At 47.6% G+C, this 17,810-nt stretch overlaps 1 protein-coding gene across 1 annotated transcript in view; it reads right to left on the reverse strand.

Moving 5' to 3' along the window:
• The window catches only part of LOC147718744 (UAP56-interacting factor-like), a 443,554-nt gene that overhangs the window by 83,456 nt on the left and 342,288 nt on the right, over positions 1 to 17,810 (reverse strand). Inside the window, exon 8 of the mRNA XM_086918731.1 lies at positions 2,064 to 2,163. Within this exon, the coding sequence (XP_086774857.1) occupies positions 2,064 to 2,163 (100 nt within the window). The remainder of the gene's footprint in view (positions 1 to 2,063; positions 2,164 to 17,810) is intronic.

Raw genomic sequence — 17,810 nt, forward strand, 5'->3', positions numbered from 1 at the left:
TCCCTCTGGCCTAGAGTGTGGAGACTTTCCACAGAATTACAGTAAAAACAACTGTCAGTATGTTAAAAGCTGAAGATGCGTCTGGTTCAAGTCCACAAAAGACAAAGAAATTATCAGAATAAGGTCACAGATAAGTCGGAGCAAAGCACTTCTTGGCAATTCCCACACACATGACATGCAGAAGAAATCGGAGCTATTGGGCTTCTAGGAGTAGTAGGTGATCTTCGAACTTCCACTTTAGGTGCTGAACTTTGGGTTGCTTCGAAGGAGGTGGATGTGCGACTATACCAATACTGTTGTTGAGGCCTTTGGCCATATTAAAACTGTTCACCATTTTAAAAATTCACAGCCTTTTAACAGATAATCATTCAGGCACGTGAATGTATGAAATATGCAACACAGTAAAACTTTATATTTCCCCTTCATGAACTTAAAAAGTAAGCTACAAGCATGCGGAATCAAATGTGGTCTGGATGACCTAAGCACACAACCAATGTGTGTATAAAGAGTTAAGGAGGGGCTTTCTTGATTTACTATCAAACATGGGGGACACTACCGAGCAATATTACCATAGGCATCCCAGAAGTCAAATACACAACATTATGAGCTCATTTGCATCAGATATCCATCCTCCTATAAAAAAGCGGTTATTAGACCCAAAGCAATATGTTTTTCAGTAGCCTTCTAGAGGTGTGGGTCTTGGCAGTTTGCGCTGGCATAGGACCTTAAGAGAGTCAACTGTATGTAGCAGGCGAAGATCCCAAAGTCTGAGTGTATCTTATACAGTTCATGTGTTTTCTTTGCATGATCTTATTTCTAGCCTGGTTTACCTACCGTAAAAGTGGAACATGGAGATGGGATCTTGGAAACTTGTTTGCTTAACAAAGAAACCCGCAAGGAGCCAGTGCTGAAAAAGGGGCACTTGCCTAGGGGAGAGGACACATGAAAGGGCCACTACCTGAAGAAAGTCAATGCTGTTACGGGAACTCCGGGGTCTTGTCAAGGGGCCAAACCTGGAGCAAGTAGATGCCAATAGTTAACTGGTATAGATGCTGGCAGAGAAATAATGGTAATATTAGAGAACTTGGAGGGAGGGAGGGCAAACTACTATGGAAAGATTCTGGCATAAAGTCTGCAGCTTTATTTATTTTATTTTAAAGGTTTTATATAGCGCTGGCTAGACCCGGAGGTATCACAGCGCTTTACATGAGTATCAGACCATAGTTACAGGTTACATCGTTACAAAGGTTACACAGTTATTAGAGCATGGTAACAGTTACATGTAAGGTCGAGACAAACAAAAAGGACATATACCTTAAAGGAAAAAGCAGGTAAGGGGAGAGATTCAGGGGAAGGGGTAGGAGCAGGGGAAGTAGACAGAGAATGAAGGAGAGGAAGGGGAGGGGAGGGTGAGACAGCATGGAAAAAGAAGGGAGAGGGTGACGGGGACACAAACCGGTAGACGAGCCAAAGCTGCGTCCAAAGTGCAGTAAGCTGCGATCCCAGGGTAGTGGTATCATTTCCCCCATCTCTGTTGCGAGAGGCTCCCTTTACGCAGTAGACTCTCTCAGAGGGGTATCTGAGACTCCGAGGCCTACATACTGGATCCTTCCCCAAAAAGGGGAGAGGGAATGCTTTGTCAAGGGGTGCCATACCATACGTCTACTGTGAGTGGCTCCCTTGGCTCTGTGGACTCTCAGCGGGTTTGCTGAGATTTAAGAGTATAAATATTGGATCTTTCCCCAACAAGGGGAGGAGGAGTGCTTAGTCAAAGGGCACAAAAGGATAGGGGGCTAGGAGGTGTGGCAGGCAATGTTAATACCTTGTCCACGGTCCAATAAATGCAGCACTTTGGGAAATTCCTTTAGTGGGATTAACATTTATATTTCTGGATTAAGGTCCTATCACACAAGCTGACATTGTTTTTTATTTTATTTGGGCAATGATTACATCTGTGATAAAATGTCACTGATAAGAGAAGGCAATGTTACATATTAGTAGACTAGAAATAAAGAAATTAACACAAACAGAATGAGAATTTGACAGCCATACACGAACCATACCTGATTTGCTACTGATCCCACGCTGAAAGAGAGTGGGACTCCCTTTGACTGAATTGCGCCTTTAATTCCTACTGCTTGGGGTCGTTTTCGAATATAGGCTCTGATGAAAGAAGGGTTACTTCGGTTATTTAAGTGGTCTTTTATTACTTGAGTAAATTAACTGTAGTTCAAAGTTTTCATTCCAAAGCAAAGTAGCACACATTGATCAAGTGAAACATTTCGTTATATAGAAATATATATTAATAATATGTTCCATGTGAAATACATTACTCAATATCAGAAGAGAGCATTTAAAAAAATAAAATGAAAATCGAATAACCAGAAGAAATTTCAGTTCACCAGATGGAAGATCAAGTAAGTTAAAATCACGTTGCTGACAACCGTAGGCCACAAATGCCAAAACAAGGTTCAACTTGGATTATGTCAGATTGCTCAAATTGAGTGATAGTGTAAGAAAATGCATCTTTTTGCATGATCACCTTTGTTTTTTGTCCTGATGCTGCTAGTTTGTTTGGCTCTGTGCACTGGCACGCCGATAACTAGGCCCCAGTGCATGTGCTCTTACCCCTAAATCATGTCAAAATTGGCTATACTCCTAACTGGCAAACACAACTTACCCCTAAGTCCCTAGTATATGGTGGAAATTGTACCCAGGGCCTGTGAGTTAAATGCCACTTGTGGACTGCTGCACCAATTGTGCCACCCACTACAGTGGCAGTACAAACATGATTACAGGTCTGCTTTGGCGACCTGCCTGTATAGTTCTAAAACTACAAATTCAACCTGTCAAACCAGTTTTGACAAACCAAAATCCTCCTTTTCAATATCAATTAGTCATCAGTAAGGTGGCCCTGCTACCCACATGGCAGGGTGCACAATATCTAAATGCAGGACATTTAAAAGGTCGATTTTACATGTCCTTACAGTGAGGAACCCCAAAGGCAATTTTCATTGTAGCAGGGGTTAACCGTTCTATATGAACGCAGAGGCCACGAAAAATCATCAACATTTTACTGGACCTTCATGTCAAGTAACTACAATAACCTACTCGACCTAACTAATGTACTTGACCCATAAACTGGTCCCAAATTGTGAGATCACTTGCAACTTTTTATTTTACAGAGTAGCCTTTTTCTTCCTTCTAAAATGAGTGCAACTTCAAATATGGGAGTTCAGCATTTCTATTGTATAAAACAAAAATCTTGTATGAATAATTAGACTAAACGTGTGCTCATGTGTAATAAGAATCTGGCCCACATATACCCTATCACATGATCACTGACTTGCCACTCGGTTTACTATTAGCATTGCATTCAGGACAGGGGCAGTATAGTTTCTCAGTTCATGTTTAAACACATACTTTTAGTAAACATATTAAGGCATGTCATTTACAGACAGTACATTTCCAAGAAATTTCCAAAAAGCTTTGCACTACCTTGCAGCTTTCTGATGAAACTATATAGTGTATTAATATGTGAAACTGGGTTTCAGAAAACATTTATCATTTGCACATCACAGAGTAAAGTGTTCTGATTTGGTTCATCCGATTAAAATATTTGTTTTCATTAAACAAGTATAAAAAATGGGCTTTCACAACTACTGAAATATATTTTGAAATGTTTGTATAGTTGACTTATTAGCTATTTAAATTCATTGGGAAAAACCGGATAACCTGCAGCCTTTCATTTCACACTTTGCACAGCAGATCAGACAGTTCACTTTACAAAATCTTGGAGCTCTGCAGTCCGAGAAGGAAAAGTAATTGTAAAATGATTTCTGAACTCTGCCTTTGAAAACGGAGCATATGCGACAGGATAAAAACGAGATTTAAAGGCGTCTTTATTGCTCCTTCGCTTTCTGACTGAATGAAACACTTGTTCTTTGTCAACTCACCAAAACTGGCGAGCAGGTCCTAAATATAGCTCAACTTGATAACATATGACTGTACTAGCGATTGGCGAATAGATTTTTCGGGGCTTTAAGTATTAAGATTCAAAATTAAAATGAATAATGTTATCTCCGGTTAGGAAATTACTACAAATGTAATTTTGGACTTTCATAATATTTATTACAAACCAAATTCACTGGTGAAGTCAGATTTATATTATTTTAGAAAATATACTATATAAAGTTACCTTTTCCCTCCCTAAAGCCTCTGGAGGCCCACTTGCACAAACTTTAACTAGCAGCTGAACAGCCCCCTTTCATGAGGTGACAACTTGCAACGAGAGCTAAGCCAAAGGCCTTGGGTGTAGGGAGGTGTTATATTCTTACCACATCTGAACTCCTACTCCTAAACCTCCAGAGTTATAAATGCTGTCAGCAACCCCAAGCATGGCCACTCATATTCCCAAGGAAGTTGTGGAAACAGATCTAACCCTTCGGTTTGTCACTTTTGCATGCCAAAGGTGTCAAAGAAAAAAAAAAACAATAGTACATTTTCAAATGTTTGTTGAAAAGATCTAATCTTTGTAAATAAAACAAGAACTGTGATTATTAGACAGTTGAAACATTGTTATAAGCATTACTAGAATGGTGAAAAACAAACAATTCAACCATGTTAATTGTTCCTAATGTTACTCCTAAATATCATTAACACCCCTACTTTAGTGACAGCATTTTGGGAGTACCCTTTTACCAAAACCTGTTGGAATGCTCTAATCCCATACCTTGGTATAATGTCTCAGGGAACCAGCTTCAATGCATTAACAAACACACTCCATCTCAGTGTGAAGTCTGCTCAGATATCTACTTGCGCAGCGGTCTTCCTTCTTAGGATGAATATTGGGGCATGCGGAGCTGCAACTCGGCCACAGCACCTGTGATAATGCTGGGGTGAGGTACATCTCACCGAAATCGAAACGGACGCGGTTTAAATAATAAAACACTGGCCTTGTTGCATTCTGCTAGAGAAGAAGCATAACATCTTTACTTAGTCAGGGAAAAAGAAGGCATGGCCTATAAGAACATAATAAAGCAAAGATACCACATTCTAGTATGTGTGTCCGAGGAACTTACATTGCAGACTAGAGAACAACATATTCTAGCAAAAATGAATGAGAAAGGCATATTCTCGTGTTAGAGAAAAACATTCAAATCATCATTTTAAAAATATGCTAGGTTAAAAAGGAAAACTAAAATGTAAACCAGACATAATCCCTGTAGCACCGCCTCCCGGTGTTCGGGGATAACGACTATGTAAAAAATTAGCACTAGCACTAATTTTGTGTAAAAAACCTTGCGTTTCATAACAACAGTTTAACAGCACAAACAGATTCAGAGTTCATAAAAACTACCAATTGAGAACCATGAATACTACAAAAAAGAAAGCTATGCCACAAAATGCCAATGCAGCAATCCAAGAGGAATCCGTAGTGGAGGATGTCATTTCCGAAGTGTCTACAACATCCATATCAAGAGTGGTGCAGGGCCCAGGAGGGCGCCTGTATCCACTAAGACCACAGGCCTGAAAATCAAAATCCAGGCTACGCCGATAGTCTGCACCAGCCCTCCTAACAGATGCTTTAGGCGATAGTGCCAGAGGTGCTGCATTAGTAGCCAAAAATCATTAAGTCAAAGGAGCATCTGGTATTAGCCAAAGGAAGCTCATACTAGGCATCTTGCAGCAAAGGAACCCGCATCATTTGACAGCACAGAGGCTGCGATGGCAAAGAACGCACAAGCAGATTTATATCAGGAAACTGCGACAATTGCGTGGTAAGGAATAAGTCAAGCTCACCGCTGCATTAGAACCATAGACAGCGAAACACAAGCAGCACTCTGTGAAACCATACGAGCCTGAAGGACTGACTAGTTCTTGTTCAGTTCCAGTAATATTGACTCTACAAAATAGTGTTCCATTTCGATTTGGCCTCGTAGTGGGACATCCATTGCGGAACAACAAAAATAAAACCAATACAGCTACAAGGGGAAAAAATACATTCAGAATGCCTCCAGAAATGCTAGAAAATAAAGTTAAGAAGGAAAACTAAAAATGTAATCCATATATAATACCTGTACTACTAAAGCCTCTTGAAGTCCATTTGCATGAACATCAACTGGCAGCTGAACAGCCCCCTTAATGAGATGTAAACATTCAGCTAGAGTGAAGATAAAGGCTTTGGGTGTAGGGAGGTGTTCTGTTGCTCTGGCATGATAACCACTTGGGCTATGTAACTTCAAAGAGGCCTATCCCATCATAAGCAAATATTAAGCTGACACATGGACATGTACCTCTTTTGTCCTTCCAAATCCTCTAACTGCCCCCCCCAACCCTCCACCCCCACCCTCCAGTCTGGTTTCAATCCAAGTGGGAGAGAAGCTGCCCCCGGAACGGAGTTGTAGTGGCCACAGAGGAGTGACTGCTCACGTCTCTAGCCACATCATTGGGCACAGGAGCTCTGCACAGGGGACATAAGATTATGCCATCTTGGCTTTAGCTAGCAAGGGGCACTGTGAAGCTGGACGTAGGATCAACAGGAACCGCTGAAAAAGTTGGTGGGGTTAACTCTGGTTAGGTAGGGGCCAGGAATCGGCTCCAAACGCAGGCTAGTGCCAGACATAAATGTGTCACTCCTGGCAACTCTTCAGAAAACAGAGAGCAGAGATGGGCCTAGGAAACATCAATGGTGGCAGCAAGTTTTTAAAAAAAATCAAGAAAGGGACGGATCCTATGATCCCAAAATCCCCATAGGGATTGTCCCTAAATGTGAGGATGGTTCTGATATCACCAAGTGGTTTTCAGCCTTTGAAAGGGCTCGTGAAACTCGAAAAGTAAGGAAGTCTCACTCTGGTACTCCTTTGGGAACTGTTCTCTGGTAAGTGCGGAGACAGACTTCCGACCCTTAGTGGGGCAGAAGCAGAGTCTATGAACTCATGAAGGGCACCCTGATTGAGGTATATGGACTCACTACTGAGGAGTACAGAATCAGGGGCGAGGGCCTCAGAACTCCCAGAGTCAGTCCTGGATGGAATTTGTAGACTACACAGTAAAGACACTAGGTGTCTGATCGACTGGAAGTAAAGTGCAGAATTGTGAAGGACTTTATAATTTGTTCATGAAGGAACATATTTTAAGTAACTGCATCAACGAAAATTGCATCAGTATCTGGGTGAGTTCAATTGCTCCCCAAGAATTGGGAAAGAAGGCGGACCACTGGTCAAGACAAGGGTAACCAAGACAGCCACTGGAGGTGACCAAAAGAAAGGGGTCACAAAGCCTCCCCAGGGAAAAAGGGGCACCAAAATCCTGGTCGGGGAATGGGCCCAAGAACTCTTCCTGGCCCACAAATGGGTACAAGGGGAAACATTTTGATACTGCAAATGCCTGGTCATTCCACTGTAACAAGAAGGGACACTGTACTATATATGCTGCCTGTACCAACAAACCAGCCCCTAGTCCCCCACCAGTTTCTATTGGCATGGCAAATCTCCAGACGGGATCAATAGTGCGCCCAGGGCAAATCAGGGTTCACACTGAGGATGTTTTAATCTCTTAAGGAGAGGGAGGGTTAGTCACTTTGGCTGTCTGAACCCCCGTTTTAAAGAAATGCCTGCTGTACCCCTTAGTGAATGGTACTAACATAGAAGCTCTGAGGGATACAGGTGCCAGTGTTACTATGGTGAGAGATACACTGGTCTCCCCAGAGCAATACCCAACTGGTAAAACCTATCCAGTTACCAATGCTGTCAGTGTCACCACTAACCATGCCATGGCTATGGTGATATTATATTGTTGGGACGAGTTCATGGCCTGAAATAGGTGGTGGTCTCTCCAAAGCTCGCAGACCCCCATCTGCCTGGAAATTATCTGGAAAGACATGCAGCCATTCTGCAAATCCCTGAGATAGTGTGCGTGTGTGAAGACAATATCACAATGCCTAGCACAGGGTGAAAAAGGAGGATTGGAGCCTGACATGATAGCCCAAACTACCCAAGAGGTTTCCATATAAAAAAAGACCAGAACTCTCCTACACAGGGAGAGGACTTGTCAGTCCAAGAGGGAACTGAGCCCATGGAGCTTGAAACTTATGAGGTAGAGCTCTTGGGACCAAGCAGACCCCCCCACAACAGCAAGGAACTTTTCAACATCGTCAAAGAATTCACCAACCCCGCCGCAGCATCTAATGACATCACTCCCTCCCAAGACCTCTGCGATGAATTATCCTCCTTCTTCTACAACAAAATTGCCGACATTCACAACAGCTTCGAGAGCACTCCCGGCGAACAACCCTCCCCACCCCCCTCAGATCCTACACCGCCAACTAACAACCTCAGCGCCTGGAACCCAATCACCAACGAAGACACCATCCGCCTAATGAACTCAATCCACCCTGGCTCGCCAACCGACCCCTGCCCCCACCACATCTTCAACAAAGCTGACTCCATCATCGCACCCCATCTACGTGATGTCATCAACTGCTCGCTCAACTCTGCCACCTTCCCAGAAAGCTGGAAACACGCCGAACTCGGCGCCCTCTTGAAGAAACCCACAGCAGACCCCTCCGAACTTAAAAACTACCGACCCATATCCCTCCTCCCCTTCCCCGCCAAAGTCATTGAGAAAGCCGTCAACAGCCAGCTCGGCGCCTTCCTTGAATCCAACAACTCCCTCGATCCCTCTCAGTCCGGATTTCGAGCCAAACACAGCACCGAAACCGCCCTCATTGCAGCAACAGACGACATCCGAACACTACTGGATAACGGAGAAACAGTGGCCCTCATTCTACTCGACCGCTCGGCCGTTTTCGACACAGTCTGCCACAGCACCCTCATACAACGCCTCCGCAACATCGGCATACAAGGAAAAGCCTTGGACTGGATCATATCATTCCTCGCCGGGAGAACCCAGAGAGTCCGACTCCCCCCATTCAAATCAGAGGCCACCGAAGTCATCTGCGGAGTACCACAAGGATCATCACTCAGCCCCACCCTCTTCAACGTTTACATGAGTCCACTCGCCTCCATCGCGCGTCAACACAACCGTAACATCATCTCTTACGCCGACGACACCCAGTTAATCCTTTCCCTCACCAAAGACCCTAACACCGCCAAAACCAATCTTCACGAAGGCATGAAAGAAGTAGCCGATTGGATGAAACATAGCCGCCTAAAACTCAACTCAGACAAAACTGATGTGCTCATCCTAGGATCCTCCCCCTCTGCCTGGGACGACTCTTGGTGGCCTTCCGCTCTGGGCACAGGACCCACACCCACAGACCACGCACGCAACCTGGGTTTCATCCTAGACTCCTCTCTCTCAATGTCCAGACAAGTCAACGCAGTCTCATCCTCCTGCTTCAACGTACTTCGTATTCTCAAAAAGATCTTCCGCTGGATCCCCCTTGAAACAAGAAAGATTGTCACCCACGCACTGGTCACGAGTCGACTGGATTATGGTAACACACTATACGCCGGAATCACAGCAAAATTACAGAAAAAACTCCAACGCATCCAAAACGCATCAGCGAGACTCATATTGGACATCCCTCGCCAAGATCACATCACCGGACACCTAAAAGACCTCCACTGGCTTCCCGTCAACAAGAGAATTACATTCCGTCTTCTCACCCACGCACACAAGGCCCTCTACAAACTAGGACCCGAATGCCTCAAGGCTCTAATGTCCTTCTACACACCCACCCGCTAACTTAGATCGTCCAATCAAGCCCTCGCCGCAGTCACCCGCACCCGAAAATCCACCATGGGTGGCAGATCCTTCTCCTTCCTGGCGGCCAAGACCTGGAACTCACTCCCCACTCACCTCCGCCTTACTCAAAACCACACCTCCTTCAGAAAAGAACTTAAAACCTGGCTATTCGACAAAAATTGAACCCCCCTTCCCCAAGCGCCTTGAGACCCTCTGGGCGAGTAGTGAGCTATATAAATCCTTGAACTTGAACTAGAGAACAGCTGTGCTTTGGGCAGCAGGACTGCTCCACTATTGAAGGCATGAGGCAGTAGGCTGCTGCACAGGAGCTGGGAGATGTCAGTGGCTCCCACGAGGTATACTGGGAGGAAGGACTCCTGTACACTGAGGCCAGGGACCCCAGACCTGGGACCACTAGGAAAGTGATAGTGTCTCAGTTGTACAGGGAGTTTTCGCTCACTGTAGCACATGACACCCCACTAGCTGGACACCTGGGCCAGACTAAAACTTGGGAAATATCGGTAACCTACTTCTATTGGACCCAGATGTCTGAAAAAGTGAAGGAGTTTGTAAGCTCCTGGGTCACCTGTCAAGTCAGTGGGAAGACAGGAATGCACCCAAAGGCCACCTTAATTCCACTACCTGTGGTTGGGGTTCCCTCTGAGAGGGTAGGTGTGGATATACTGGGTCCACTTGAACCTCCCACAGCCTCAGGAAACAAGTTCATACTAGTAGTAGTGTATCACACTACTAGGAATCCTGAAGCTATTCCCCTTGGGACTACTACAGCCCCTGTGGTAGCCAAGGCCCTCCTTGGAGTCTTCACCATGGTAGGGTTTCCTAAGGAGGTAGTGTAAGGTTCCAACATCATGTCTGCATACTTAAAACACATGTAGGATGAGTGTGGAGTGATCTACAAGTTCACAACACCTTACCACCCACAAACCAATGGCCTTGTTGAGAGATTTAACTAGACATTGAAGTCATGATATTGGGGCTCCCTGAAAAGCTTGAAACGAGATAGGATGTTAGGTTGTCTTGCCTGTTTTTTGCCTACAGAGAGGTGCCTCAGATGAGAGTGGGGTTTAAATCCTTTGCTCTTCTGTTTGGCCACCCTGTAAGGGGACCGCTCTCACTCGTGAGGGAAGAATGGGAGAGTCCCCCATCATCTACCAAAGCAAGATGTGGACTATGTACTAGGACTTCGTTCCAGGATGGCAGAGTAAATGCAGAAAACATCCAGACTCCTTGAGGCCAGCCAGAAGCTCTGGTATGATCAAAAAACTGCACTAGCAGAATTCCAACAGGTGGAGACAGTGGCACAAAGGGCCCTCCAGGACAAAATGAGTGGCCCTTACCCTATCCTAGAGAAAAAGAGTGAGTCTACCTACTTGGTAGACCTGGGCACTAGCAGGTGCCCCAAAAGGGTTATACATGTGAACCGCCTCAAACTCTATTGTGACAGGGCTGATGTAACCATGTTCATGGTTACTGATGAGGGTCAGGAGACCGAGAGTGAACCTTTCCCGGACCTCATCTCCCAAAACCCCTGAGATGGGTCAGTAGATGGAGTTGTCTACTCAGTCTGATTGCAGACAGGTTATGCAACAGTATGCACTTTTCCATGACCCCTGATCAGACACTGTTTTACCTATGATGTGGATGGACACTGCAGACAGATTGCCTGTTAAAAGAAAAATCTATCACGTCTGACTAAGTCAATAAAAGCATCAAAGCTGAAGTCAGCAAGATGCTGGAGTTGGGGGGTCATTGAGCCTTCCGAGAGTCCCTGGGCCAGCCCTGTGGTCCTAGTCCCCAAACCTAATCCACAGGGTGGAAAGAGAGAAATAAGGTTTTGTGTGGACTACAAAGGCCTCAATGCGGTCACCAAAACAGATGCAGACCCCATCCCCAGGGCTGATGAACTGATCGATCAGTTAGGGTTTGCCAAATACTTAAGTACCTTTGACTTAACTGCAGGGTACTGGCAAACTGTTCCTAACAGACAAGGGGAATTCATGAGTTCCAAGTTATAGGAAAGAGCTCCAATAGGAGCAAGCGCCCTCACACCCCCCGAACCATGTCATGCTTCATCATTTGGGCATGCTCCTTGTAGGGCCGGCTCTTCAGTGCCCAACGGGCACCCACCAGGAGGCTCTTTGCCAGAGGTCTTTTAAGTGCCATCAGGTGAAGTGTGGGTTGTGTTGTGTGGTTATTGGAGGTGAGTAACAATAGGTGCAGTGATGCCAAGTATCAGATCATTTAATGAAAAAAGAAACTGCACATGCTTAGTTGTGATTAATTAATAGGAGCAAGTGTGCTGGACCTTTATAAGCTGTTGGTTCCTCCTTGTTGATGAAGCAAAAGAAAAGACGGCATTTTCCACACCGGATGGGCACATCCAGTTTAATATGATGCCCTTTGGTCTAACGAATGCCCCTGCCACCTTCCAAAGGTTGGTGAATTAAGTCCTTGCTGGATTGGAAGGCTTTAGAGCAGCTTATCTTGATGATGCTGCTGTGTTTAGCTTCCTGGCAGGATCACCTGGTCCAACTAGGGAATGTTTTACAGACCCTGCAAGCTGCAAACCGAACTATCAAGGCATCCATGTGCCAGATAGGGCAGGGAACTGTTGTGGGCTTGGGCCACCTAGCAGAAGGAGGCCAAGTCCAACTCCTCCAGCCCAAAATCCAGACCATTCTCGATTGGGAAGCTCCAACAACCCAGACCCAAGTCAGGGCCCTCCTTGGCTTAAGTAGATACTATAGGTTTGTGAATGGATATGGGTCCATTGTGACTTCCCTCACTGAACTCACTTCCAGCAAGATGCCCAAGTAAGTGAACTGGACAGTTAGCTGCCAAAAGGCTTTTGACACTATAAAAGAGGCAATGTGCTCTCAAGGCTCCAGATTACTCCAAGCAGTTCATAGGGCAGACTGATATATCTCAGCTAGGGAAAGGAGCGGTCCTATCCCAAACCAAGGACAATACAAACCTGTTGCTCCCATAAGTAGAAGGCTACTCCCCAGGGAGTTCCATTGAAAGGGAGGCCTTTGATGTGGTTTAGTCCCTGAAGAAGCTGAGACGATACCAGTTTGGTACTCCCTTCCTCGCTCAAACTGACCACAGACCTATCAGATGGCTGATGCAGATGAAAGGTGAAAATCCAAAACATTTGAGGTGGTCCATATCCCTACAAGAAATTGACTTTATAGTGGAACACAGACCTGGGACAGCCCATACCAATGCAGATGGCCTTTCCAGAATTTTCCACTTAGACAATAAAAACTCTCTTGGGGGGGAGGAGGAGCCAAGATGGCGGCGGAGACGGACGTGTAATCGCCCGGCTCCCCGAGCCTGTCCTGTAACTATCCCGTCCTGAAATCTATCCTGCTGTAGAGTTGCCGAGAAAGGACGAGTGAAGCGCGCTGTTGCCGGCGGCGTCACTCCGGTGTCCCTACCTGCCCGATTGCCGGTTGTGACGGCGTGTTCCCCCGACGACCGCTGTTGAGCCCCGGACCAGTGCCCTGGATCGACGTGCATGGCCGGAGACGACCGGAGCGCCTTGGATTCTACTGACGGGTGGCGTGCCTGCTGTTCCCCGTCGCGATTGCCTGCTTGTCAAGGTGCCTACATTGCTTCCCTCTGCGGCAACACCACTCGACTGGCTGTGGATTTCCATTGTTTCCCCCCCTCAGAACGGCGTTGAGGTGAGCTGCGCTGCTTTGTTCTTTGTTAGGGCGAAAATGGCCGCTGCAGCTCGCCCTTGCTTCGCGCCGTGATGGGTCTCCTTGATGAGACTTGTGTGCTCGGTTACACGCGAGGAAAGGGAACACTGGACTTTGGCGAGATCACAACCCCGCTATTGTCGTAGAATCCACCCAAACGAGCAGAGACCCCCTTGTGTGGGCGCAACATGGCGGTCGTCTCCACTACATCACGGATGGGCTCCATCTCGACCTCTGAAGGGACTGCCATACATGACCTCGAGGGGCGACCGGAATACTCCGTTGCCCTCCGCAATGCCGACTTCCTGGTTCACCCGCCTGATATCACCCCTGGCTCCATTCTCGCAGCGCTAGCCGATCTCCGAGCAGACCTGCATGATTGCTTTTGTGCACTCAGCGCGAAGCTAGACGCTGTCGTTCTCGGATCGGAGAGTGCCTCGCCAGCTGACCCCTCTTGTGATATTGACCGAGACTCTCCTGATATTGAACTGGGTATAATGCTGTTACGTGACTATCGGCTGGAGCAACATTCTGAAACTGTATCTCCTGAAGTACTGCCGCCAGCCCCTGTCGTTGATGCTACAATGTTTCTTATCCCTCATCAGCTTTCACTGTCAGAGGATGCATCATTGCTCTCGTTCATGGCGCAGTGGGCGATGCAACTATGTTTCTATACTGCTCAGGCCAGGGATTTTGTGGTTTTCAGCTGCTGTATGCTATCTTGGGAGAACCTGGGTGCAGTAACCTTCTGGGTCAATGCCATTGCTTGTGACTGGAGGTGTCCGTTTTGTGTAGAGGGACCTTCTTCTCGTCGAGAGCGGCCATTTTCTCCCTTTGTTTCATCTGGGGCGGTGCCTTTCTCGGAGCCATTTCTGAGGGGACGCTTGAAATCTGGCCAGGGTTAGGACTGACCATCTTCGTGTGAACTGTGCTTGAGGGACGGGTGGGGGACCGAGTTGGGACGCTTCCTCGACACGTGCTACAGTGATAACTGATGTCTCTCCCTCCTTCCTTATGAGTGGATGCACTGATTATAATGTTGCAGCTAGAGTGGGGAGTATTTTGGTCGGGGAGTGCGGGTGATTTAGTAGTTTGGCCCTCCTCCAGTTTTAGGGAAATCTTTTTCTATTCCTCCTTTTCTTTTTCTATATTTCGGGTTCTTTAGTGGGCGACAGACACTTGCCGGGGGGGGGGGGGGGTAGGCCGTAGCCTCCGCATTGATGTAGGGTGGGGGGATGTTTTAATTTTATATAGTTTATTTCTATGGGCCTTATATTTTCTGCGCTTTCTCTTCCTATTTCTGTCCTGGGTCCAAGGCAAGGGTTGGTGGGGAGTGGGTGGGGCTGTACATGGCGTGTACTTGCCAGTTTACGTTCTTACTGACTCGCCATGTTGCTGGAGATGCTAGCCTACACGATTGGTATCATACTATGCTGCTCCCTGCTCCTGATGTGAAGTGACGATGCGGACTCAGTACTCCTTGACTTCTATTCTTCACTGTTTATATTTTACACGTTTAAAAAACTTTTAAAATTAACCTTCACTGCTCCTGATCTCCTGGTGGCACGTAAACGTTTACAGAGTTATTATTTGATTGTTGCTATCTATCCTGGTGCCGCTGGAAGTCAGTATTGTTTGCTTCTGTGCTCATGAGTGTCGCGGCCGACCTGACGGTTGTGGGCCCGTATTTGTCTAATTTTTATGCACAATAAAGGTTTACAAAAATTTAAAAAAAATAAATAAAAAAAAACTCTTGGGAAAGGTTAGACTCATCGCTTTCGGTTTTTTTTGGGGGGGGGGGGGGGGGGGGGGGGAGTAATGAAAATGACCCTTTTTGCATGGTTACCCCTCACTTTTTGCCGAAAATCTTATGCAACCTGACTTGATGTGCCCTGGGTTCCTGCCAACCAGGTTCCCAGGGCCTGTGTTCTTCCCCAAAGCTGTACCTCAGTACCCACAATTGGCACATCCCTGGCAACAGGTCAGCCCATCGTAAAAGGTACCATGGGTGGGGGCGGAGCTAGTTAGCGACCAAGATGGCTGCTTGAGCCGAGCGCTCCCTCGCTTCACGCACCTATCCTTCAATTATCCGGTGAGCTGCGGTCCTAAATCCTGCACTGTGACGCTGTGGGGCTTTGCGGCCGTAGCAGAGTGGAACGCTGAAAGAACGGGCTTTATACCAGCCTCCTCCCGCTGCCCGTGCTGCGTTCACTTCGCGCGCTGAGGACGGCGGAGGAACTTGCTGTGTGTCCCGTCCGGACTGGTCTGATCACGGTGGGCAGAGAAACTGCAGGCGGCCGGACTTCTCCCCGCTGGAGGGAGCGGTGCTACGATTTACTGAAACGAGGCCCAGGGGGACCTGCTCCCTCGGAGGTAGAAATAACTATAGGGCACCGGTCTTCCCGCTGCTGGAGCTGCAGAGGGTGCCACGCTGCGCCCCCGCGATTTGGGGATTCCTGTGGCAGGCTTGTCCCTGCTTTGCATACGCGGGACAGACTGCCCCCCCCCCCCCCCCCCCCCCGGAGTCGACCAGCGGTGCCTCTGGGTGCGAGGAGCAGAGTTGAGATGTGCTGGGCCGGGTTCAGGATTGTTTGCTGGTGTGCACTGCGTACCTACTGTACCTGGACCTACAACGGGGTCGGGCCCAGAGAGGATCCTGGTGAGGGCTCTGCCACCATTTGAGTGCCCTGCAGCCTCGCTGCCCTGCACGTGTGCCGGTAGAGTGCTGCCCTGATAAACTGGGACGTACCAGATCTGCGCACCCCCTCCCTACGTACGGAGTGAACACTGAGTTTCTCTCCTACACCTTGGATAGCCTGAAGAGAGAGGAGTGAGAAGGCTGAATCTCTGCTTGGAGATTTGGGTGTCTGGTCCGCCCAGTGATCCCTGGGAATGGATCGCGGACCCAGTTGTGCCCAAGACTAGTATTCCCACGGAGAATTGGGGGGCTGCCTTGGGCGCCTTCCAATGACCTTTTGTTGGGTCTCAGTAAGGGATGCAGTTAGGTGGGCTACATTTGGAGAATAGCCACCTTGGAGACTGGGGATAAAGTTCTGAGGTGAAGGTTGCAGCGACACCCTGACTGGAACGATCTCTATTAACATTTTAGCCTGCGCCAAATAGTTTGGCATTGAGGAGCATGCACTCGCGGCCGCCCCACAGTTTGGACGGAGCCCCCCTAGTAGGGAGACAATTAGATGCACAGCAATGGGGCGGGCAGACAGAACGCAACCGTTTGACCCGAAGAGGCCCAAGCCCAACTAGACTGCCCAGGAGGATGGGGTCGGCGAACAGGATCAGATTGGAGAAAATCAACAGCAAGACATTCGTGGCCTGCTGATAGCTATGGAGAAGAGCCTACAGGGCGGGATCGCCTCTCTGTGAACCAAGATGGATGCGCTCACTTACCGAATGGACTGCATGGCAGAGAGGCTGGATAAACACGAGGAACGCCTCAACATGTCAGTGCGGCGGATGACTAAAGTGGAGGAGTCTCACACAGCTCTTGATGTAGAGCACAAACAGTTGGGGAAGGTCCTCCAGGTCATACAAGACAAGACTGAAGACTTGGAGGCCCGCTCTCGGCGCTGGAACCTCGGCATTACCGGCCAGCCGGAAACTACCCTAACGGGAAATATGGAGCTCTTTACTGAAAAGCTTTTGAAGAACTTGTTAGGGGACACCGCCTTCTCCGAATTGTTTGTCGTCGAGAGGGCGCTTCATTCCCTGAGCCAGAGACCAAAACCGGGTGCGCCTCCCAGACCTATAATTGCGAACTTGTTAAACTACAGAGACCGGGACACAGCTCTAAGACTTGTCAGAGAGAAACGGCCACTAAAATACAAGGGTTCGACGATCTCGCTATTCCCGGACTTCACGGGCAAGGTGAAGGAGGCGAGACGGCAGTTTGTACCAATGAAAAGACAACTACGAGAGATTAGGGCGGACTACGCGATGCTGTACCCTGCGAAAACGCGGGCCAATCGACAGGGGCGTTCCTTGATTTTCACGGGCCCTAAAGCTTTACAGAAAGCCCATCAAGAATGGCAGAAGGAACTGCGGCCCTCTCCTGGACGAGGCGGCTGGAGGCTCACTAGACGAGCAGGACTGAACACATCATGTGAACCCTGATGGCCAAGTATATGTTGTGACAGTTGGGAGTTTGGGAGGGACGTTACTGACACCATTTAATGAGGGAGACAATGTTTTTTGTGGTATCTGTCCCCTTTGGACTACTGAACAAGGATGGAACCACTTGCAGGGTGATTGTCCGGGAGGGGTATTGGAAACTAGTTTCGTTAACCATCTATCTAGTTCATTTATTCCATCAATGTTCTGAGCGGCACCCCCTGTGAAGGAAGGCGCCGGGGA

Source organism: Lissotriton vulgaris, chromosome 4_1 (assembly GCF_964263255.1).
Source record: "Lissotriton vulgaris chromosome 4_1, aLisVul1.2, whole genome shotgun sequence".
Lineage (NCBI taxonomy): Eukaryota > Metazoa > Chordata > Amphibia > Caudata > Salamandridae > Lissotriton > Lissotriton vulgaris.